This window comes from Pseudopipra pipra, chromosome 3, assembly GCF_036250125.1.
Source record: "Pseudopipra pipra isolate bDixPip1 chromosome 3, bDixPip1.hap1, whole genome shotgun sequence".
NCBI classification, from domain to species: domain Eukaryota; kingdom Metazoa; phylum Chordata; class Aves; order Passeriformes; family Pipridae; genus Pseudopipra; species Pseudopipra pipra.
Genome location: NC_087551.1, coordinates 60,965,250 through 60,988,405, shown reverse-complemented (window position 1 = coordinate 60,988,405; position 23,156 = coordinate 60,965,250). Strand labels below are relative to the sequence as shown.

At 37.3% G+C, this 23,156-nt stretch overlaps 1 protein-coding gene across 9 annotated transcripts in view; it reads left to right on the top strand.

Annotated features, from left to right (window-relative positions):
* Positions 1–22,008, top strand: part of L3MBTL3 (L3MBTL histone methyl-lysine binding protein 3) — a 75,218-nt gene extending 53,210 nt beyond the window's left edge. For all 9 annotated transcript variants that reach the window (XM_064649510.1, XM_064649511.1, XM_064649512.1 and 6 more), the window contains 6 exons: positions 5,928–6,074; positions 7,455–7,619; positions 11,564–11,655; positions 16,536–16,699; positions 17,559–17,621; positions 20,122–22,008. In XM_064649510.1, coding sequence (XP_064505580.1) covers positions 5,928–6,074; positions 7,455–7,619; positions 11,564–11,655; positions 16,536–16,699; positions 17,559–17,621; positions 20,122–20,265 — 775 coding nt within the window. In that variant the 3' untranslated portion in view covers positions 20,266–22,008. The remainder of the gene's footprint in view (positions 1–5,927; positions 6,075–7,454; positions 7,620–11,563; positions 11,656–16,535; positions 16,700–17,558; positions 17,622–20,121) is intronic.
* The last annotated feature ends 1,148 nt before the right edge of the window (positions 22,009–23,156 follow it).

Genomic DNA, 23,156 nt, shown 5'->3' with positions numbered 1-23,156 from the left:
TTGTCCCCAGGAAGCTAGGTTAGCTCCAGTGACAGAACTTCTTCCAGTATGAACTGTGGTGAAGTTGTCATGATGCAGTCTGCCACATCATTGTGTTTCAGGCTATTCTCAACCTATTCCTGTTGTATTTTTCTGTCCATGTTATTTTTCTTTGGTTTTTTTTCCCAGTTTTAATACCTTTCTTTTATTTCACACAGTAACTAGAATAACTCCTTAAACAGCCAAGTCAGTCCTTAAGAGGTTACCATCTTTCAGCTATCATATGATAACCTACTGCATTCATGTGCTTAGTCCATTGCAAATGTGAAGTAAACTAGACTTGCCTAAAAAGCTTCCTGGCTGCTTGTCTGAAACTCATTTCATTTCACAGTCTAGTAAACTTGAGTCTTGTATGATTTATTAATGCGCCTGATCTTTAAGGGCAATAAATTCCAATTCCTTACATGTGCTATCTCGATTACTTAGAATCAGGTGAACATAACTGTGGGCTTCAGCCCAAGGCTGAAACTTAAAATAAAAGAAAATGAATGTCTCAAAAGTTTTTAATTTATGATCTCTCTAAATAAACATTGGCATTAAAAGTTCAAATGTTTTAGAGGAAGGGATGAGTAAGAGCTTTGTCTATTTACTTTTTGTAGCCTTTCTTTTATAGCTGCATTTTCCATGCTATTTAAAGTTGTTATACTTACTCATCCTCAATATTAAGAAAAGAAATAAACTCATGACAATCTACTGTCTTTTAGTTTTACTGCAGTCTTAGCAATCCTATTATTTGCACATTAACTGGTAGTTCTCGGGTATAAAAATATAACCAAAGAGACTTTGTTGATTATAAGACAGTCATTTGCTGTTTCATAGCAAAAAAATTAACACTGATAAGTATCTTATTCACTAGCTGTATTGGTTTGCTCTCTGTGCTGATATTCTGGTTTTGTTCTCGAGCATTTCTGAGGAAAGTAAAAGAGATTTGTTATTCATCTGGAGCATACAAACTTGAGGGTCTAGGTCACCCCAAAAATTCTGACATTGTACTGTCACTTTTTTCCTGAATTAACAGAGAGGTTTTAAAATTGGTGTAATTATCCACATCAGGTACCATTCCCTTGGCTCTTTGATCTTGGCAACCTTGAAATGTATTTAACCATGCTTATCTTTTTTTTCATGATGAGGTACAACATCTATCTCCAGCATAAATGCCTGTGTGCAGAAAAGATGATAATTTAAAATGCTAAGTAGTTCTGAAATAATTTGAGAGCTTGTTCCTTAGGAATGAGATGAAAGCCTTGGTGATTAATTAGGTAGCAGGGCTAAAGCACTTACTTTTTGGAAAAGCTGATGTTAATAAGGACTCAATATCTATCAACAGTTGATCTAGGGTTATGTGCTGTGCAGCTGAAACAGCCTGGTGTACAGGTTGTTAGCATTATGCAGATCACCTGCATATTTATGGTTGTGAATTGTATACTCTGATGTTTAATGCATGCAATAATTCTCCAGTTCAAGCAGTAATGCAAAGAGGTCATTTGTAAATACTTCATTAGTGGTTTGAGTCTCCATGAATAAAGATTTTTGCCAGAAACTTCACATGTATTAGTTGTGTAAGTTGAAGTGAACCGAATGTGCCACAGTGGAGGCTGTGTTGTAAGAGAACCGCAGGACAGAAATACAGGAAACCTGAGTTCAGTAGGATGTTGCACTTGTTTGTTCAGTGTCTGCTAAAGTAACTTGTCTGATTTTGATGCCAGTCTCAAGTGTCATTTTACCAATACAGCTAAATCAGGAGACCTGTCTATGGCTTGATGCAGGTTTGCAAAGTCCAAGTGGTCATAAAGACTAATAATCAGTATTTAAAAGTACTTCATTATTAAAGTTCTTAGACTGAACAGAGTGCTACCTTACTCTTCTTCACTTTAGGAGAAAACCCTGGTTTATGTTCTCTTCTGATATTAGGTGTAGCTGAGGCTGAGTAATCCATCTAAACTCTGTGCATCAGAAAATTTGTATACTGCTACAATATAGGAGCATCTTCAAATGTCTGGAGAAGGCTAAGGTCCATGCCTACCTATTAGTAGCCCAGTTTTATCTTCCTACTCTTGAACTTTATAGAAAAGAGAAATATGTGTGACTCCATCTAGACATAGATCTTGAGTATGATAGAAGAGCAGTTGCAAAATAAACACAGGTGGGATATGCTACTTCAACACTTGTGTTCCATTGGACAGTTCTGGAAAGGGCTGGTTATGTAAAACCTCTGTTGACTTGAAAATCCCAGGCCTGTGATCAGAATTGTATATACAAGTAGTAGTAATCCATGCATTGGCTTTTTACTTAATTCGTCTTTCATGATTCAATAAGAACAGAAACTTATTTTAATGTTCAGTTTTTACTCAGTGTATGCAGGACCCTGGAAACAGTGGCTCCCTTTCCTCAGAAAACCATGTAATGGACGTACATATTGCAGCCAATCTGCTGCCATTTTAGTAGTGTACTGTAGGCAGCTAATTGCTATGCTATGTTCCTTCAGCATTTAGAGATGGCTGATTGCTTTCCTGTGCGGTGCGTGTGTGTGTGTGTGTGTGTGTGTGTGTCAGGTGGTACGAATGTGAATGTTTGTTTACTGAAACAGCTCAGATGATAATTGAGATGTTTGTGCTGGACTGGTTTCAAAGCTGTGGAGCAGTGCTGGAGGATGTACAGCCCCGTCAGATGCATAGCAGAGGTTTCACATTAAGTACCTGCTGCTTTTGCTTCTTACTATTCTTCCTGAGCCTCTGGCAGACCTTGGTACCCCAAAGCCAAGGACATCTGATCAGTTTGGAATTTGCATTCTGACCTTCTGCTATTTTCAAAATGGTGTGCTAAAGCAAACTGTAAGCTGGAATAGAAATCTAGGTTTAAGGTGACAGAAGAGTTAAAAGTCCTGGTTTAATATTAAATAACCTAAGAGTTCTGAGCCCTGGAGATGAGTTGTCTTAAAAACTTAGTCCTATATAAATCAAATACTTCTACTGTGAAGGAATAAAAACATTAATTTCTTTATTCTTTGTAGTAGACAAGTTAAACAGAACTGAAGGCTGGAGGCATTGAGATTCAGGAGGATTTACTGGTTGATGGGAAGCTGTGTAACCTGTACACAGGTTCATTCATGCTGTGTTTTGTTGTACCAAAGGTAACGGTGGAAACCACAAGGACTCTTTTTTATTGCCTCAAGTAACAGTAACATCTAAGGGCTACCAATGAGTTTTTAAAAAATGATACAACAACTTGAATGATTAATTACAAAGAAAAACTCGTATGAGTCTAGTGTTCTAAAACATCGTTAATATTATAACTATTGTTGACTGAAATTGTCATTCAGCTTCCGTTTTTCCAGAAAATACTAAAGGAAAAGGCATTATATAAGCACACAAGTTATAATAAAGGACTGAATATTGAGGCTCTTTCTTTTCTTTTCCTTCTTTTAATTTAAAATGCGTTATTGATGTTGATAAACAGAAAACTTGCTGGAGTATGACAATCCTATTGTGAGATTTCATTGTGGTGTAAGGCTTGCTTAATAGTACACAACTGAAGTTAAATACCATATTGCTAGTGTTCAGTGTTTCCTTGTGACAGCCCAGCCCTTTAACTGCTCAGAAACACTAAGTCTTAAAACACCCCTGTAAACATAGGAAGCCAAAAGATGATTATATGCTTTGCCTTATAGCAATGGCAGAACTGAGATTAACCAATATATCCATGAGTTTCTGATAACTGTATTTCACCACAGTGGTATGTGTTTGTCACAGCAAGAACTTAGATCACACTAGCATTGGTACCTTAAAACCTCTGAGTAGAAGCCTGTGTCTTTCATCTTATAGTTTGTTTGAAAGGGAAAGAAGACATCATTGTGATAGATGCAGCAACATAAGGAATGGGGAGTATAAAGCAACTTCCCTTCTTTCCTAATGTTCCCGATTTCTTCCCCATATTTCAGTTAATTATTTTTGTGCTTTTAAGACATTTGGTAGAGGCTAGTCCTAAGACAGACAAAAACAGTAGGTTGAAAAATAAATGTAAGTAGAGATATATAAATAGATTTAAAATAAAATGCCTGATTCTGCTTAAGAGAAAGCTGAAATAAAAGGTGAATGCTGAGTCCAGCCACCCATTTGACTATATCTTGCTTGGCTGTGTAAACTAAAAGTTCCTCAGAAGAAGGCAAAGATGACTGTTCTGTGCTTCATTAGATCACCTGGGGATATGACTGCATGACCCTTGAAAACACCATACAGGCTATTGTGGAACAACATGTGCTCAGAGTGCCCTTTAACAGGGATCTCATCTTGATTAGAAAAGCAGAAACTGTGTTCTTTTTTTTTTTTTTTTTTTAATTCAAGTTCAGCATAGCTATTCAAGGATTTTAAAAAGTTCTTGTTTTCAAATGAACCAACTGAAAATCAGACATGCTGTTGGACTCCTGTCTTGATAACCTCAGCAAGAACTGACTGATTTGGCCTGTGTAGCCTTAAGGAATTTTCTCCTTTTATGCTAGTGCTGAAAGAAATGTAAATTTCCACCAACTTGTTGTTTATGTTGGTGAGACCAAAATTAGATCACTGATGCAGCCCAGCCCCCTTATAGGAGTTGTTACATACTCTTGAATCCAGAGCTGCCTTGGTAAAGGAAAAGGAAAGTGTACTGCATATTTTGAAAAAAAGTCGCTTTTTTAAAATGCTGTGCTTTGTAAACAGAACATGATAATGAAAGCTATTGTTTTTCTCTTTGTTTTTGTAATTTGGAGGTGGCAGGGCATATGGCTGTCAAGGTAGACAGTTCTGTTTGGAAATCATGCAAGTAACTATCAGTGAAACAAATAAGACGTTGCAGTGGTTTATGGAAAGGCAAGTAGTTATATTCTTGAAAAGAAAATAAGTGAAATTGCAAAACATAGGTTTTTTACCAGTTAGCATTATAGAGGCGTTTGTAATAATGCAGAGGAGTAGGAAAGCATAATTTCATATTAGAGTTAGTGTCGTAGCTCATGTTTTGAAAACTTGAGCATGATGTTATTCACTGTTGTGGCATATATATACTATTCAGAGTTTAGGATATTATCATTGATGTGTTTAGTGTGTAGCCTGGCTGATGATCAGTTGAACACTGCAGAGCACTCTTCTAAAGAAAAAATCCTAGTTCAGCCCCATGTGTTTTGTTTTGTGTTGCCGTTTTTCCTTCCCCTACTTTTTATGCAAACGCAGTTTTTTCTGTCTTTGAGAGGTACAGCTTTCACATTTGTTAGAGTAATATTTACAAGTTGTTATATCAATGCACAGTGTCAAATTCTTTCCCTAGCTGGAGTGCAGGGAAATAGGAAGTGTTGAATGTTAAGAAAGACTGGGAAAATATCACAGTCCCTTAATGGAATATCACAAAAGGGCATTTGCAAAGATGGGGCACTCGCTGCAGTAAGAGGATGTGCACCATTCCTCATGTTGTGGCCTTGCAATGCAGCTTCTGTGTAGACATTACATAGTAGAAATACCCTCCTTCACAATAAAAATGGTAGTATGACTTCATTTGGAGAGAGATGGTTTTAGTCCAAGACGCCCTGTATTTTATGTATAAATACCATTAAGATTAGGGGAGAACAGGCTAAATATTCATCAAGCAATTTTCTGCAATGAATGTCATAATACAGATTAATACTATTTGCGTTACATAAGTTGTCGTCGAAAGGAAATGCAAAAGTCATTCAGGTTGAGGTTTTTAATCAGTGGAATTCTTAACATTTTGAAGTATGACTACTTACTGCATGTTTTTCTAATCTTCTTTATATTAAATTATTGCATCTGCTTCTAGGAAACTCAAATGTCATTTTGTTTGAAATAAATGAAGTCTGTAAAGTGTGTGAGAATAAGGAGTCATTTTTCTTCTTCAACTTCTAGTGCAGTCAGCTGCCCGTATTCAGAGTTGAACTTGAACAAAGAAAGCCTCTTACCTGACCGGTTGAGTGGGGAGATGCCTGCAGCCAGTCCTGTCCCCAGAAACAGAAAAGTAGAAGCAAGTGAAAGATCCACCTCTCCTGTAATCAAGTAATTATGATTAAAGCGATGTCCATGACTAACAGCAGTACTTTATTTCTGTGTTCTGCAGTGCAGTTTATAGTTGTGCAATGGCTGAATGTTTGAGAAAGGCCTTCCTATTTATCTACGTTTTCATTTACAGGGAGGAAAAATGGTTTTATCTGTGCTTATGAAAAAGGTCACCAAGCTGTCAAAGACTGATACTGATTTTACTGTCTGGGATTTAACAAGAGTTTGATTTCATCTTCAATGTAACTATCTAGACCACTAGTTGGTTAATTGAAATTTAAAATTGAATGTTTACCAGTTGGTTTCACATTTAAGAAAATTATTTGTATTTCTTTAGTTGCTGGAGTGGCCTTATAGACATGACTGTAAAGTAATGTTGCTCTGTGAGGAACAGCCACTGTTCTGTCATTATGGTGGGACTGAGGAATCAAGCTAGTGTGACTGAGTTTTGCAAGAGCAATGCTAAAGTCTGTAGCTGAAGCTTTTAAGCAGGAGCTCTGGGAAAAAACAAAGGAGTGTGATACTAAGATGATTATTTTCTGATGATGATTTTATGTAAGACATTGTGGATACTGATTCCTGTGCTTATTTTGGGCTATGGGAATACACAGAGAATTTAAGAAGGAAAGGAGAAGAAGAGAGGCTTTCCATTCTTTTTCGGGGCTGCATTAATATAAATGTAAAAATGTGAATTGTTGTAGTGAAGATTTCCAGTTCCCACTGTAATGACCACATATTTTCAATAGAAGGTATTTTAAATTGCATTCTTGGAGACAGTTTCAGCTTCATGCTTTAAAAACCAAAATACTACACTGTCAAAGAGCACTGCTTGATTCAATTGTTCTTATAAAATGTAGGATTTTAGAAATCTGAAGTGATTTAATTGCTCACTGCCAGGTAGCTCGGGTACCATCCCAGTGAATCCAGTAGCAGTTTGAGGAGTGTCCTCTGTGATGGGAACTGTGTCAAGTGCTACTTTTTTCATTGTCCCAATTAAGAGGCTACATGTGACATGTTAAAGGATGCATAGTGATATATCATGGGAGAGAAGGGATAGGAGGAAAATGATACTTCAAAGTGTTCTTGTGTTACAAGTATTTGAAGTGGATAGCTTATTATCAAAAATACTATTGGACAAATTCTGTTCCTGTTGAATTGCCTAATCATTGATTTAATGAAGAAGAGGGTTCTGTATTGTGATTTCTGAAAATCCCAGGTATACAATTTTCTTGGTGGCAAGTATTGGTGTATTTCTTAAAACAAAAAAACCCACCTTGTATGTCTTCTGTTATACTAATGACTTTTTCTCTATAGAGAAAATAACTTAAACAACAGCTTAGCTGCTTCAACTTTTAAACTGTGTTAATTTGTTTTAAACAGTGACAGAAAATGCCCCAGCCCTGGTCACGTAGGTGTGAAATCTTTGGCTCACAATCGACCATCTGGGAAGACTGGACCAGAAACAACTAAGCTGGAAGATGCAGAAAGTAAATCTCCTTGCAAGAAGCCCCTCTTATGCAATGTGAAAGAAAAGAAGGCACCTGGGTAACTCTCAATTCCTTTCAACCTATTGGTTGTTTGGAGTCAGTCAGTGTATAAAATGTAACTTACCAGGCAATGCAGTCCAGTAATTTGTCTGTGGAATTCTTCAAAGCAGCAGGGAAGGAGATGGAAGTTCTTCATCTGTCTTTATATTAGAAATAGGGGGAAAGGGAGTATCACAACGTATATAATAAATAAGAAACATGTATCAGACGAGAGGAAAAATACCTACAATACAGATCAGTTATTGGAAGTTGAGATCCTTCTTCCTAGGTCTGTGTGCAAATATGTTATTGTGTATGAATAAACACGTAGAAATGTGGGAAAATTAAAAGTAGTTCCTTAACTTTCAGCACCTGGAGTACATTTTTGACAGAAAATAACATGAGATAGTTTCCAAGCTTGCGCTGGAAAATAATATTTATAGTATAAAAAAAGTTATTTTTGAAGTTAAAAGATGCAATTGGGTATTTTCATGGGGTAAATATGTGAGGCAATAGGATTCCCTACATTTTTAATTAGTTATGGTATCGCTGCTTTATTTTATTGGCTGTTTTCATACAGAAATAGATGATACCCTGGAACAAGAAGTGTTATGTGTTATATATTTACATGTGGTGTTATTTTGTGCTCATAATATATGAACTGTGTTAGCAATAATAGTGTCTCGAGAGACAAACATTGGAGAGTTGGTATTATATGATAAATAACCCACAGTAAAGCTGATGATTGAAACTTAACTGTTTTTTAAGGATTGGACTTCGATGATCCTTATGGGTCCCTTCCAACTCAGGATATTCCATGAATTAAATCCTCTGAAAACACTGCAAGATATTTTTTAAAACTTGTTTTTCAAATTGGGTTAACCAAATCTGGCAGTGTTTTATGATTTCCTTTCCTTTTTCCACTAGATAGTTTTCTTTTCTGGACTATTATTAATTGTTTCCTTTGTTGCAAAGACCTATCCTAAATTTAGTGTCTAACTTTTTGCATCTTTTTAGTTTTGGCCAGCTTTTCTTTAAAACATTCTTTGATGTTATTTCAATCGGATTATAGTGTTCAAGTTATATTGGAAAAGTTCTAGTAGGAGCATCAAGCAGTGTTGGTATAATTTTTATGCTACAAATAAGCAGCATAAAGTAGTCATACTCAGGTGAATATAAGCAGAAAAAGAAAAAGACAGTTTCAAGTGTAATTTTGAAATAACCTGTGTTACAAAATAGTTGTCATTCATCATTTTAACCATCATTATAGTAAATTCACCTTTTTTTTTTTTTAAATATACTTAGGCTTTACAGACTATCTCTTACAATTAATTGAAGAAAATTTTTTTGTTGTCTTTGATTTTTATAGAGGGTGTTATCCTTGGAAGACCTAAGATAACCAATACATGTGCTGTCTGTTCATTGTTGAGTCATTTTCATTAAGAGAATTAACAGTCCTGTGCCAACTTTGAACTACCCAGAGACTTCTCAGTTTGTATTTGAACTGTTTGAATACACTGATGACTGTCTGCATTTTATCATCTAGCTTTCCATATTCATTACATATCCAGCATAGTCATAGAAGTCTTTCAGATGAGTAATCTTCCTTTGAAAAGGGCATAAAAAATAATGTTCACAACATTAGGTATATATGAACTGCTTGGGTTATAAAATATTGAGCATCTGGTTATTTCAGTACCCAGTGGATCTTTTTAGATGTGTATTCAAAGTACACATGCATAATTGACGACATAGATACATACACTTGTGTGCTCTTTAGCTGCTGAGTTCACAGTGTGGGTATAATTCTGTTTGACTTCAGTTCAGTTGTGTATACCTTCATATTCCAGGTAATCTCTTGTTTCAAAGAAGTCCTTGGTTGAGGATCCAACCACACAGGAAACCAGACATGAGTTTTATTATGTTGTGTTAAATCTAAGTGGTAGTCAGCTAATCTCCAGTTCCACTTGTTCCTTTTCTTTTTTCTTTTTTTTTTTTGAGCTTTCTGTGCATCAAACAATTATACTAGAATATTTTGGTTTGCAGAATTATGTATGTAATTACTGCTTGCTGTCTGTCCCTCTGGAATGTTCCTAGAATGAAAATTCAGTATAAAAATTACATGCCTATAGCATATTCAAGTTTAATTTTAAAGAATCTTCCAAGTAGCAAAAGAATTTCCCTGTAATAGGAATTCCACTCTGGAAATCTTTACGGTGAAAGAAGGTGAACACTCACACTTGGGAATCAAATTATACTGCTTCTTAAAAGGCAATTCCATTTGTCTTCTAACCTTTTCCCCAAAACCTTCAATTCATGCTACTATCTTCTATTTAACGAGTGAGGTAAAATTTCGGGATGCATGTTGCTATGAAAATCGTCTTCAGGAAAATAGGGAGGTACCTGTTTCCTCACAGGTTTTGGTGATCTCTTTTCCTCACGTTGAATTACAGTTGTCATTTCCTTTGCCTTTGGATCAATTGCACTACTTTGTAGCAGGTTACTTTAGAAGTTGTCTGTGTTTGTGGAGTTAGGAAAATAATTTTTAGGTAAATAAGTCAAGGTAATGTTTCTGATGAAGATACTGTGAAAGAGGCCTTTGTGGCACAAGAAGGCATGCCTGCTATACGCATTCCACTGGCATTGTTTGCTATACTACAAAGGCTGGATTTTCTGATTTGCTGTGTTCAGTGTTCATTTTTTCACTATTAATAGTGTGTTAATTACATTATTATTGATGTCAGGGACCTCGAAGCTCCTAGTTGATTTAATGACAAATGCTTTCTTGTATATAATATAGAAATGATATTTAATAGCATAAATGTAAACAGTGGAATTAAACAAGTCTGTTTCTTCTGTGGATTTATGTTTTGGGGTTAGCTAATCTTGGTGTCTAACAAGGTGTTAGTCTAGACTGGCTTTTTATCTGTGTTTGTGACATTTGTAAAGAGGTTCTTGTTGACTGCTTCTCTGGTACGTAGGTGAAGCATCCGTTCATATAGTAGTAGGCTTTCTTGTAGTCTTGACTCTAAGATTTCTGCCTATTTTTAGAAAATGCTCATTATGTACTTAGTATTGCCGAGAGCTCTGCATCTGTGATGGTTTAGTAAGACTTGGCCAAAGTGTTCTCAAGTTCTTAAAAGCACAAGGAAATACACACGTAATGTCAGCAAGCTCATATCAGCTTCATGTCTGTAAGAAACGAGGCTGGGAATACCTTCTGAAGGCAGAGTTTAAAAAGGAATTTCCCAAGGGCTGATTTTAAGATGCAAATGCACCCAGACCCACCTTGAGAAATTCTCTTATTTCCACCTCTCTTGCCCAGTTTTTCTCAATAGGGGGAAGATGTTCCCTCTGCAAATATTTGGGCTGGCAAAGCTGAGGGAGCAGCCACAGGCAGCAGGTAAAGAGTGACTTTTCTAGCTGGGTAAGAAGTAATGCAAAAACATACAAAGGAATACAGATATTTTCAGTAGGATCATTTAACTGCTGCACAATAGGGTGTCAGTATAGTAAAGGAGTTGATGTCGGGTGGAGATGAAGGTTGGGCAGAGAAATATTAGATGTTATTTCAGACAGCTCCTGAAAATGGCCTGGATAACCAGTAAGGCTTTGTAGGACATGCAGGTATATATGTGGGTTTACGCTTCCTGTCTTGTGCTGTGGACACATCCACTGCCTTTATTTGTATATTTTCCAGTTTCAATTATGAAGTCAAATGTGTTGATGTGATTTACATAATCTTAGTTTACAGCATTCTTGAGACTTCGCGAAATTCGTGCCTGTAGTCATACCGGAAATCAAGTCAGAAATTACATCCTCTCTGTTTTTTTATTTTATGGTGATACAGCATCCTTTATGTGGGAATCCTGGTGTGTTAATAGCATTGTTAGCAAGAGATGTCATCATGCTTAGTGATTTTTATGATGTATTAATGAAAATTGAACATCTTATTTTCCTCAGTGGAGTATTACAAACAAAGGACACCATAAAGAACAAAGAATGTGAAGATGAGGAGACAGAAAATAACCTGCTAATTTCAAATGAAATTAAAGGTAAATTGCCAGTACTTCATTTGTTTCATATTAAAATCTGCAGAATTGAAGCAGTGTGATGTTCCTTGAAATTCTCATGAAACTTATTTATGAGAATTCTCATTACGATTTATTTTCCGCATTCACTATTTGTGTCCAAAAATTTCTTGACAGCAACACTTTGAACACTGTTTCTTTATCTTATAATTATCAAAGGCTTTGCCAAGAATTTTATCACAGTTGTAAAGAGGAGTGCAAAATAAATACTGATATAAAAAATTTCAATTTAAGAATGTTTTTCCAATGACTTTTAAAAATAGGTAATTAAGCCAGTCCAAGTTGTAAAAGTATAACATTCACTTACTCAGCCCAGCCTCAGTCTTGTTGAGGGTGACTGCCAGAGTGGATCCTGGTTGGTCAGACAGGAAAATTTCTTAACAGTCTTCTGTGCAGTCTGATACTTTCCAGCAGCCCATATGCAGAGCAGACTGTTTATTTTTTCATGAGTGTTAAAGAATTGCTAAAATTTTTACCTCACTGAAAAACTGGAGACAGTCCAGTGGAGGACTTGACATGTGAGGAAACGTTGAAAGAATTTGGGACAGGAAGTCTTGGAGCAATGTAGTCTCGGTCCTTCAGTGACTAAAAGGTAGTTACAGAGAAAATGGAGGTATGCTCTCTTCCAGGCTGCTCAGTGGTGGGAAAAAGGGAATGGACAGAAGTTGCTTCAGGGAAGTTCTGTGTCAATATAAGGAAGAAACTATTCACCCTGAGAAAAACTGGAATAGGCAGCTCAGAAAAGAGGTGGAATCTTTCTTGCTGAAAATCTTTAGGACTTGGCTTGACAGGGCCCTGGGTAACTTAGTCTAATGCCCTGCTCTTAACAGAAGGTTGCATCCTATGGTCTCCAAAGGCCTCTTCCAACATGGACTGTGCTTTCGTTCAGTGATTCTGTGTGGTTGTATGTACTGCTCTGTCAAAACTCTTGGCTGTTCACAGATCCAGTTGGGCAGATTGAGGTAGCTGTTCATTATTCATTTTTATCCTCATTGTTCAGAAAGAATGCAGCACAAATGCAGAACATCACAGTCTTATATTTGATAATTATTTTGTGAGTGTGAAACTTAATATGTCAAGCTAGTTACTGGATTGAGTCAGTGCATTGTTTCAGTGCAGCTTTTGCTTTAGTATTTTATTAACTCATGCAAGGTCAGTACAAAGCTAAATGTCTTAATTTCCTAGTCTTAGTTCCTTAAATTTTTAGATTTTATTCAGCAATTTTTGTGCAACAACACAAAGGTTATAAGGCTTTCATCAAAATTCATAGATCTTGAGTAACTGTGGTTCTTTAAAGGCTGTGTATCTTACCTTCTGAGTGATCTCATCTTTGTAAAATTCAGAAAATTCTTTGAGACTAGTAGAGCATTGCATAAAAATAAAATTAAGGTAGTGGTTTATTTTTAATTATTAACCTCTGATGCATTTTTTTTAAATCTTAAAATATCATTTATCTGCCAGCACTTTTGAGATAGATCTAAGAGGCACTTAGAATGTGTAAAGTGTGAGAGATTCCATCTGTTGTAAGAGCTGTGAAAAAGGTGTTATGGTGTTTTGAAACATGATGTAGTTCAGAATTCTAGAGAAAATGAAGCATTAAAAGAAGAAAGTCTCTAAAGCAAATAAAGAAAGAGAGGTTTTGGTCATTTTAAGTATTTTGTTTCAGCAGAAAGGAAGCATGCAGTTTTTATTTGACTTTGCATTATACAAAAGAGAAAAAAAATTCAAATAGTTGGGAGCATTTTAAATGGTCTGGAATTCTTTTTTAATTCTAAGAAAACTGACCTGATTTTGTGAAGCATTTTGAGTTTGACAGAATTGACTATTTGGATAAAGTTTCACCAACAAGCTCTGCTTGTTAGGTTCTTGCATAATAAGATTTATGAAAATAGAACACTTTCTTACATTACTGTCTAGAAAAGTTGTCCTTTTTATAAATGTAATGTTGTGTTGTTATGTGTTTAAATGTGCCATAATACTTAATCTGTAGGATGAAAATGGGTCATTGAGTTCTTGCTATCATACTCATGGAAAGCTCAAGATAAAATAATTGTGGTTTTTGGGAACTGTGACTCTTGGTACCCGTGCTTGTTGCCTTATTTTTTCTGCCTGTCACTTACATAATTATTCTTCAGCCTGCTTTTGCCATGCTCTCTTGACTAGTTCTCTACTGGTAACTTTATAAATGTGTACTGCTATCTTCCCTTTTTTGGAGAAAGATTATTTGGAGGTGAAGAACTACACGGAAATCATGGTCCGTTCATACTAACTTTTTTTTATGGACATAAATTTTGCACTTAAAAACTTTATACATGGTAAGGACTAGAACCGTGCAGGAGGAAATAGAGCAGTGTTAATGGTCTCTTGTTAATGCTAGAAAGTATTTGCTGTTTAGCTTCTTTGAAATGTAAGGTTATATTTTGTTCTCGCTAAGAAGATAGAGATGGATTACGAATGATATAGTTCAGAGAGAAGGATAACGAGGTGACATAAAGTATGAAGAAGAACGTAAAGGCAAGTAGGCTGATGCTGAAGCAAAATGTCAGCAGATAATGGGTCAGGTTTAAAAGTGTGAACTTACTGCCTCTGACTGCTATCTCGTGTGAAGCTGGCAAGGAGATTTTGTTTCTTCAGTCACTTAAATGGTTCAAGAAGCTGTTTGTGGCTCTGTGATGAAACTGGCTAACCTTTGGTGCGCCTCGAGTTACTCCTCTCCTAAATGTCCCAATTGAGACATAAGTTTGAGTACGTGTCCTGTTTTCCCTGGCCCAGAAACAGAGATTGCCTCTCAATGGGAAGCAGGGCTTGCAGAGCAAAGAGTACAAGAGAATGAGACAACTTTCAGATGTCTGGTGTTACAGACATAGATGGTAGCCAAAATGCTGTGGTTTGGACTTTCTGTTACAAGAAGGTTACCCACACTAAGCCTAAACTTCCTTTTGTCAGTGACGTGGTTATACCTGCTGCAGGGTTAGAGACTTTTAGTTTTTCTTTCCTCCCATCTAGTTGGGTAAATTGGCACTTTACGTGGTCCTTTCGTCCTCTTCATCTTATCTGTGAGGCAGATACCATATAGGCTGAGGAGCAGAGTTATTTATTTATGTCCAAATCCTCAAAGGCATTAGGTATTGCGTTCTTTTCCATGTCAGTAAATAGAGCTCTTGAATGTGAGTAGATGAAGTACATGATGATGAATGTGAGTAGATGGCATTTTGCAGTGTCACCTTAGCTAACTTATTTCCTGCTAACCTCATTCATAAACAGCTGACCTGTGTTTGCTTGAAATTTAAAGCCCAAAGCATGGACAGATGACCAGCATAGATTTTTCATCTGGTACTGTTAGGGTTTGACACAGCTGTAAAGTATTGAAAACAGAGACATAAATAACCTCAGCTGTCATTGCTGCTATGCATGTACCTATATGCTGTTATGTACAATTTGTTTAGATGTGTGAATATGGGGTATAATTTGTGTGATATTATCTTCACACAGTATTGTAGTCTGCTATTTATATGGCAGTATCAATGTATTATATGTTTTGTGAATGAAAGACAGAAAAATAGTGAAATACTTATGTTCAACTATTAAGAGATCTTTTTTAGAATGAAAAAGTCAGAGGATAAGCATGGGAATGAGATTCAAGGGAACAATTAAAAAGATACTATTCCGTAAAATAGGCTTTACATTCAGCATGCTTGCTGCCTTACAAGACTCATTCTTTTCTCACTGAGACTTTTACTAGTATTAGAGTCTCTAAAGAACATTTGAAGAACAACAGTGAAATGTAAACAGATACTTAGAGAACTCACTTCCAAGAGTGAGAGTATGATGATAGTAAAAAATCAAGGAGTCTGTTTAAAAAAAATTGATGAGTAGGCTGACAGTGCTGACTAAATGGCTTATCAGCCAACTTCTGAATAATAGACATCGGTATAAAATGAGGATAAGTCTTGAAAGTAACAAAAAATTAAACCAGAGGAGCAGAACAGCCTAAGCAAGTGTAATAACATCCTATATTGGCCATATTATATATTCTAGAGGAGCCTCACTGTGCATTTCCAACGGATTTAAATGAACATAGATGTCTTAAGCATTTTGACATCATTCGAGGCATGCCTCTTCGCTCTTTCCTCCTACGCACATCTGCGATTGCTGCTTTTATCCAGACAACAGCAGCAACAGCAGCATGTGGCTGAAGACACCCTCTCATCCAGTACGTTACCTTTGAGGCCAGGGGGGTGGGAGATCATCCCTTCCATTATGGATGAGTAAGATAAAACTCAGCATGAAGGAGTTAAATGTTACTTTCCAAAAAAACCATTCAATTAAAGCAGAGAATTTGCAGACATTTGTGATTTTTTTTCCTCAGAAGAACTGAAAAACTTTTTCTTGTGAATGAGCCATAAATGTTGCGTGGGCCGGAACTGTATAACTGATTCACTTGGAATTTTGTAGCAGTGCATTTCTGCTCTTCATGAATTTATAACAGCTCAACCCTGGAATTAAGTTAATTCTTGTACTGCTGTACGACTATTAAATATGTGTGTGATTTATTGTACTAAAATATTTTAAATTATTTGACCTATGGTGTGGTATGCTAACAGTTGTCATAGAATTGTGTTTTGTTGAAAGTAAAGAGTAGTTATATTTATATAGAGCCAATATAATGATAGTCATACTAGTGGAAGAATGCTCATGGTACTCTAATTTTGGTGTAGTCAAAACTGTACAGCTTGTGTAGGCAGGCCCATATCTATCAATAGAAATGAACGTGCCTTTACTGTGACTGATTTCATTGTTGACTGAAGGATTTAATGCTTGTTTATTGCTTCCTGTTGTTGAAGTTGTTGAAGAACCCAGCGCACAGAGGCTTCTTTCTCAACCAGTTATTGTGTCTTCCAAGCTGCAAATCCCTGGCCTACCCTTGCGCTGGGAACAGCAGAGCAAGCTCCTTCCAAGTGTAGCTGGAATTCCAGCCAGTAAAGTTTCTAAGTGGAGTACTGATGAGGTAGGTTCACCCTTTATCTTTTCTGTCTTACTACCACTGCCCTTGAAGGTTGATTCAGAGGTTTAGATTACTCCCATATATTAAGAATAATATATTAGTACTCAGAGGATTAGACTCAGCAGACCTGATGTAACTGATCCCCAAAATGCCTGTTCTGCTGCCTTCCAGCCTGGAAGCAGAAGTGTTAATTCATATGTGTATAGATACAGATAAATATGTGTATGTATATAAAAACGTATTAACTGGCATTAATAAGGGAAGGGAAAGAAAAGTGCTAAATGTATGGCCCAGCATATCAAGTGCTCACAGTCTACACTACTAATAGCTAGTACCCACACAGATGTTCTGAGGAATGGTTTAGGGGTCAACATGAACCAAGAGCTCTTCCTGGTTCATAGTTTGGATGTGGCACACTGCTTTGGAGGGTGAGAATATAGTCCAGAGAGGAATGGTATGGGTATGGTCAGGCCATAACACCTGATTTTAAGATTAGAGCCCTGCCTCTGTTCAAGTATGCAATAATGCTTGCACTGGCAGTCTTGTCACTGCTTTACTTTCAGAAGCACATATCTGTACCTGAGGCAGTCAGATCTCCTCTAATCAGAGAAAAAAAGAAGCATGGACTTTGAAAAAAGTCCTGTGGACTAGAGTGGGATGTATTCCTTAAGTTTGCTGATTTTGTGAATCCTGTCCTTAGACACCCATCTACATGACTCCATGCACTTACCGAAGAAGGTGGAACATCAAATATGAGGCTATAAAAACAATAGCTGAAAGACTTTAATGATTGTCAATCATAAAGACCGTTTTGAGAAAACACAGGTCTTAATAAATCTTCTGTTGTATGCTTTGGTGATAGGTCTCTGAGTTTATACGGAGTTTACCAGGATGTGAAGAACATGGCAAGGTGTTTAAAGATGAGGTGGGTGAATTTTATTTCAAAAAGACACAGAGTACAAAGCTTGGTGGAAATACTAATTTTATGTCATAACTAAAAATGCATATAAAGAAGTAGGATGAAGTGCATAGAATCACAGAATTGTCACGGTTGGAAGAGACCTATAAATCATCAAGTCCAACCCTGAACCCAGCATTATCACTGTAACCCTGTAAATTCAGATACCTCCTTAAATACCGCCAGGGATGGTGACTCCACCACCTTCCTGGGCAAACAATTCCAATACCACATTGTTTAAAGTCAGATGCAAATGTATGGAAGATTAGGTTGGTTTGCAGCTATTGAAGTGGGAGGAAAGAAAAGTGTCAGTGAGGTCTCTTGTGCTTTTCTAGCTTTTTTCCTGCCAATTGAAATTACTTAGGAACTTTCTGATTGACCACTGTTGTCTCTTAATCTGGTCTGAGAAAATTAATAAGCAGGTATGTAATTTTAGTTCTGCAGGATGTTAATAAGTAAAATAAAGCAGAACAGTGGTTCAACGTAACTCCTTGCATCTTGTCTGATCACACTTGGCTCCTGATCTCTTCCTCCTCATATAGTCAATTTATGAATATGATTTGAGTGAGCAGGAATTGAGAAGATCTGAAGGTTCTGATGAAGTTCAAAGGGGCATTATTCAGTTTCTGAGCATGCCAGGTTTGCATTTCTAGTATCTGAGAAGATTGTTGTTCCAAAGTTGTCATTAGAAATGGATATGGCTTTTAGGTACAATAGGCCATTTTAAACTAGGTTGGCTTTTTCTTTTCTGCTCAGAAGTTTGTTATTCCTGTTAATGCTTAGTTTGAAGAAGGTAGTTTGATCACAGATGCCATAGTGAATAGTTGAGGTGCTTATCCCAGCCAGACAACGTGAATAGGCTGAGTCAGCCAGCCTTTCAAGTGAAGAATAATTGTGGTATTTAGACTTGAGAAGGCACCTCCTGAGAAAAATGCACACAGATGGCCCTGCCAATCTCCTGCAACAAGTTTTCAGGCTGTGCTGTAGATTGTAATGGCTAATACGGCTGCATATCAAAGGACGAACAGGCTGAATCTCCGGGCATTTTGCACTTGCTCAAATGTTGGGCGTTTTATGGTTGCAGCAGGTATGCAAGGCTAGATCATCCCCTGTGTCACTTAGGGTGTCTCATCAATGAGTTTAAGAATAAAAGCTGGCATATTGCTAATCAAGTCAGCAAGTGGCAAGTGCCATGGAGGTGGATGAATCCTTAACGCTTCTGTTCTCAGAGATGTAAGAAAATACTTTCCCTCTTCAGAATTCAGCCTCCGGCTTCCTCTGTGACTAGTAACTGGCATGGTCTGGCTGACATCAGTAGGTCTTTCAGTAGGAAGAAGATGCTGGCTCAAACTTCTGCTATGGAAATGAACCCTCATCCTGCTTATTTTAAGATGCTGCAGCTTTTTATCTGGGCACACCCAGCTTCACACACTTCAGGTTCTGAGCCCACCAAGTCTGGCTTTGTGTACAAAATGAGTAGAAAGTAATTGCAGTGACACGTGATGCTGTTCTGACTGCAGTGTTCCTCAACTTACAGTGCTGGGATATACCTTGCGGGTTTCCTTTGCAGTGTGTCTGATTCAGAAAGTTTGTTTTCTAGTCCTACAGAAACTTACACTGTTTTTATCTCAGGTTAGTATTTTTAAGCCTAATCAGTACTCCTGGTTTAACCACAGTTGCCTTTTATGTATAGCTATCCAGCTTAGGTTCCACTGAAAACTTACCTCTAGGTACCTAAGTGACCTGAAGTATATACAGAAAATGTTGGCCCCATTGAAGCCCTTGGAAAGGAGAACCTTGGGTCTCTTCATGCTCAGATTTAGGACTCCTGCTGACAGAATGATTTGCTTACAGGAGAATGTTCACTTTTATTGTTTACTAAAATAGCAACACTACTAAGCTGGCAGAAAAAAAATACTCCACGTTTTTAAAAGTTCTATTGTGTTCGTGTCAAAGAGGCAGTTTTATGTAGCCTGGCCCCTGTTTTCATGTGGGATCAAAATTCATTTTAACTTATTGTTTAATGAACAGAAAGTGGTGGCCTTAAGGGGGTTCCAGCTCTGTAGCTGGGAGTGAAATCCAGCAGCTTTGTCTGTGGAGGCTTGCATAAAAGGAATAGCTAAGAGGTTAAAGAGCAGTGCTGTGCTTTGGTACAGTTGAATTATACTTCATTTACCCATTTTACTTTCCAATAGCTTTTAAACTGTCAGTATGAAAATGAGAATTGTTTAGCTAAAAATTAGCCAGACAGTTGTTTTCAAGCAGAAGGAAGATCATCCTGTTCTTTTGGACTAGCTGATCTGCCTAAAAGGTTGAAGTCAAAGCTCTCTTCAAAGCATTTGAAAATGTTTGTATTCAGACAGTCCTTTACATTGTCTGAAATTGCTGGGACTTTTCATGTTTTCTGAAACCGTCTATACTACTGCACTGTCAGACCTATTAATAGCTTTGTGTTTTTCTTTTAAAGCAAATTGATGGAGAAGCATTTCTGCTAATGACCCAATCAGACATAGTGAAAATAATGAGCATTAAACTGGGACCAGCCCTAAAAATCTTTAATTCCATTCTGATGTTCAAAGCTGCAGAGAAAAACTCACACAATGAACTTTGAAGATAATGGAAAATGTGCAGGAGCCAGCTTTCTCCACTGGAGCTCATGTTTTATTCAAAGCACAAAGACTCACTAGAACTGTTGACTAAGGACTCTCAGAAAGGAAGAGCACTGGTGGACTATTTATATTCTCCTAGAGCCAGTACATATCTGAATCCTTCTGGGAAGTGTTCAAGCTTTTGAGAAGGTACTGTGTAACAACTGAGTCAGCTGGTCTTATTTACCAAACCAATGGCGCTAATTCTCATGGATGGTTAGGATCCCTAACTTTCTCTGGACATCAAGAAAATTCAAGAAAAATTATTTATGCTGTATTATATAAGGGAACGTTAATATTTTCTAAGGATTCTTGAATACTACTTCATGTATCCATTTTACTTTTCAGAAGCTTTTACTTCATTCTATCAAAAGAAAAACTGATTAGCCAAAAATTAGGCTACAGGTAGCCAGATGAGACTGTTACGGCTAATATGTATTTGTGCCATAGTTTAAAAATGAAACACTTAATGTTACATATGTGACACTTTATGCTACAGCATATAACTTTACAGATTATAAAACTGTCTTTTTGCTTGTAACAAAACAAACCTTGTTGGGGTTGAAATTACAATGCTTTTTTAATAACTGAATGTTTTTACTTTTGCACGATTACAGAAATGTTACGTGAGTTTTGCCACCAGCATCTTTAATGTATTTTATCAAAAGACCAGTGTAGAGAAGGCTGCAACTGAAAAATAAAGTTTGACTTCACAGAAGACTTTTTGTTTATGCTGCGCAGTAGAGTCCCAGCCTTTTACGCGGGAGCCTGCTACAGACCTTCAGCACATGAACGAAAATAGGTGGATTTTGAGACAAGGAGATTAGCAAAACAGAAATTACATTTAATCATGTCTGCACTTCTCAGTCTCCAGTACAGTTACCACAACAGTGGAGAAAAACCATGCTACTCTGACTTCATATTCAACATAGGTTTGTTTTCCCAGTGGTGGGAGAATTACTTCACTCACCACTTCCTAGATGAAAAGTCTGATTTGTAAATGAATAAAACATAAGGGGAAAGACAAAGCTCAAGGAAAAGGATGCTTAAATGCCTTTAGTCGATGGCACATCCTGGCGCATCCTGGGTGTAAAATGCATGCATTTCACGGGGTCATCAGCAGGCTGCAGATGTTACCAGCAGGTACTTGGGTGAGGCAACCTCCTTTCTTGGAGGATTATCATAATGATTTGTCAGGGAAAGTCAGGGACAGTCGTTGCACTTGGTATATATACATAAGATGTAAACCAGATGCACTTTATATGGGAGAAAGCCTAGCTACCTGTATACCAAGGACTGTTCCAGAATGTTACTTTTGAAAGAAAAGGGAGAAGAGTTGGATCAAGCTTTTTGGCAGCCTTCTTTTTAGAGCTGCAGCGGGCAGTTGCTCAGCCTTTAGAGCTGAGAACAGAGTATTTCCATTGCACAGAGCTGGGAGAATTTTACATCTTCCCACAGATTTTGCTAGGCTGTTCTTTGGCTGGAGTTCTTAAGTTTTCAAGAACTCTATGCCCCTTCCAGATCGTGTAGGTGACTGGTACCTGCCATAATACAAGGTGAAACAGGGTCAGTATGAAGTAAGTTGTGTTGCTCTGTTACTTTCCTTCCATAGCATTGCATAAATAATATTTTTACATTTTGTTGAATATTTGTACATTCAAATTGCACTCTTATTGTACTACAATACCAATAAAACCTGAACTGGAGCCATCTGTTACCTTTGTGTGTGCCCAGGATTCCCACATGAACCCCAGCTGTTCCTGATGGTACTGTGGAGTAATTCCTCACTGTAGCTTAATGTGGCCATGAGTTTTATAGAGCAACTTGGCTACTCCTGTTTGCCCTCTCCCTTGGCACTTACTTCTAAGGCTTACAGGCCCCTTGCCATCATAGTCAGAATGCCATTTATAGATCTGGACTTTGTCACCGGCAGCAGCTGAAGTTGCACTAGCAGATCACTAAAATGTCAAATTCTTCCATTTTCTTTCATTCTGTACTTCCATGTAGTTTATTTTCCTTTACCTTCTATGTCTCTCTTGTGTGCCAGGTCTATAGCCTGCAGTGATAACCAATGAGGAGACTTGCAGCTCAACAAAGATTACTCGGGGATGTTTGCAGCTCCCTGAATTTTTATATACACCTACTTACAAAGTATTGTGGTTTAAGAAATGGGTTTGAATTAACAGTGTTTATAAGATGTAGACTAACGTTCACTTAAGTGTTAAAGAGCCCAATTTTTTATTCATACAGCTATCACATACAATAGTGAGGGCATATATAATCCTTACTTTTGTATCCTATGTGATGAGGTAGCTGGGTGTAGCCACCTCTGTTACAAAAACTGCGCACAACAAATTCACTTAGAAACTAAAAACATTCAGGTAAACCTACTGAATCTTTAAAATGGCAGTTGGTTTGTTTTGTGTGTTGGATTGGAGGTAGCCCGGCCATCACACTGCTCGAGGTTGTCCCCTCATTTCCATGGGAGCCATGTGAAAAGTCTTGAGACTTTAGCAAGAGAGTTTGGCCGTTAAATGGAGCCATCTCCTCTCATACAGGAGGATCTCCCACTGTATTCTCTACCTTGAAGTCACCCCTGCACAACCAAGCTTTAACAAAGCTTCTGTAGTCTTCCAGGCTGTGTGTTTGAGTGTTTAAAGAATTGTGCTTTGCCTACACTGACATTTTTAGAACTGGTTGGAGATTGGTCTCTTATAGAACGTAGGCGTGTAATAAAAAGCCATTTTTTATTTCTAATGAACGCAATGGGTTATGTCTGCTGGCTGCTGCTACTGTTTATTGCCAGGCACTTGTCCAAAGCTGTGCACTGCCAGGCAGTATCCCCTGGGATTTC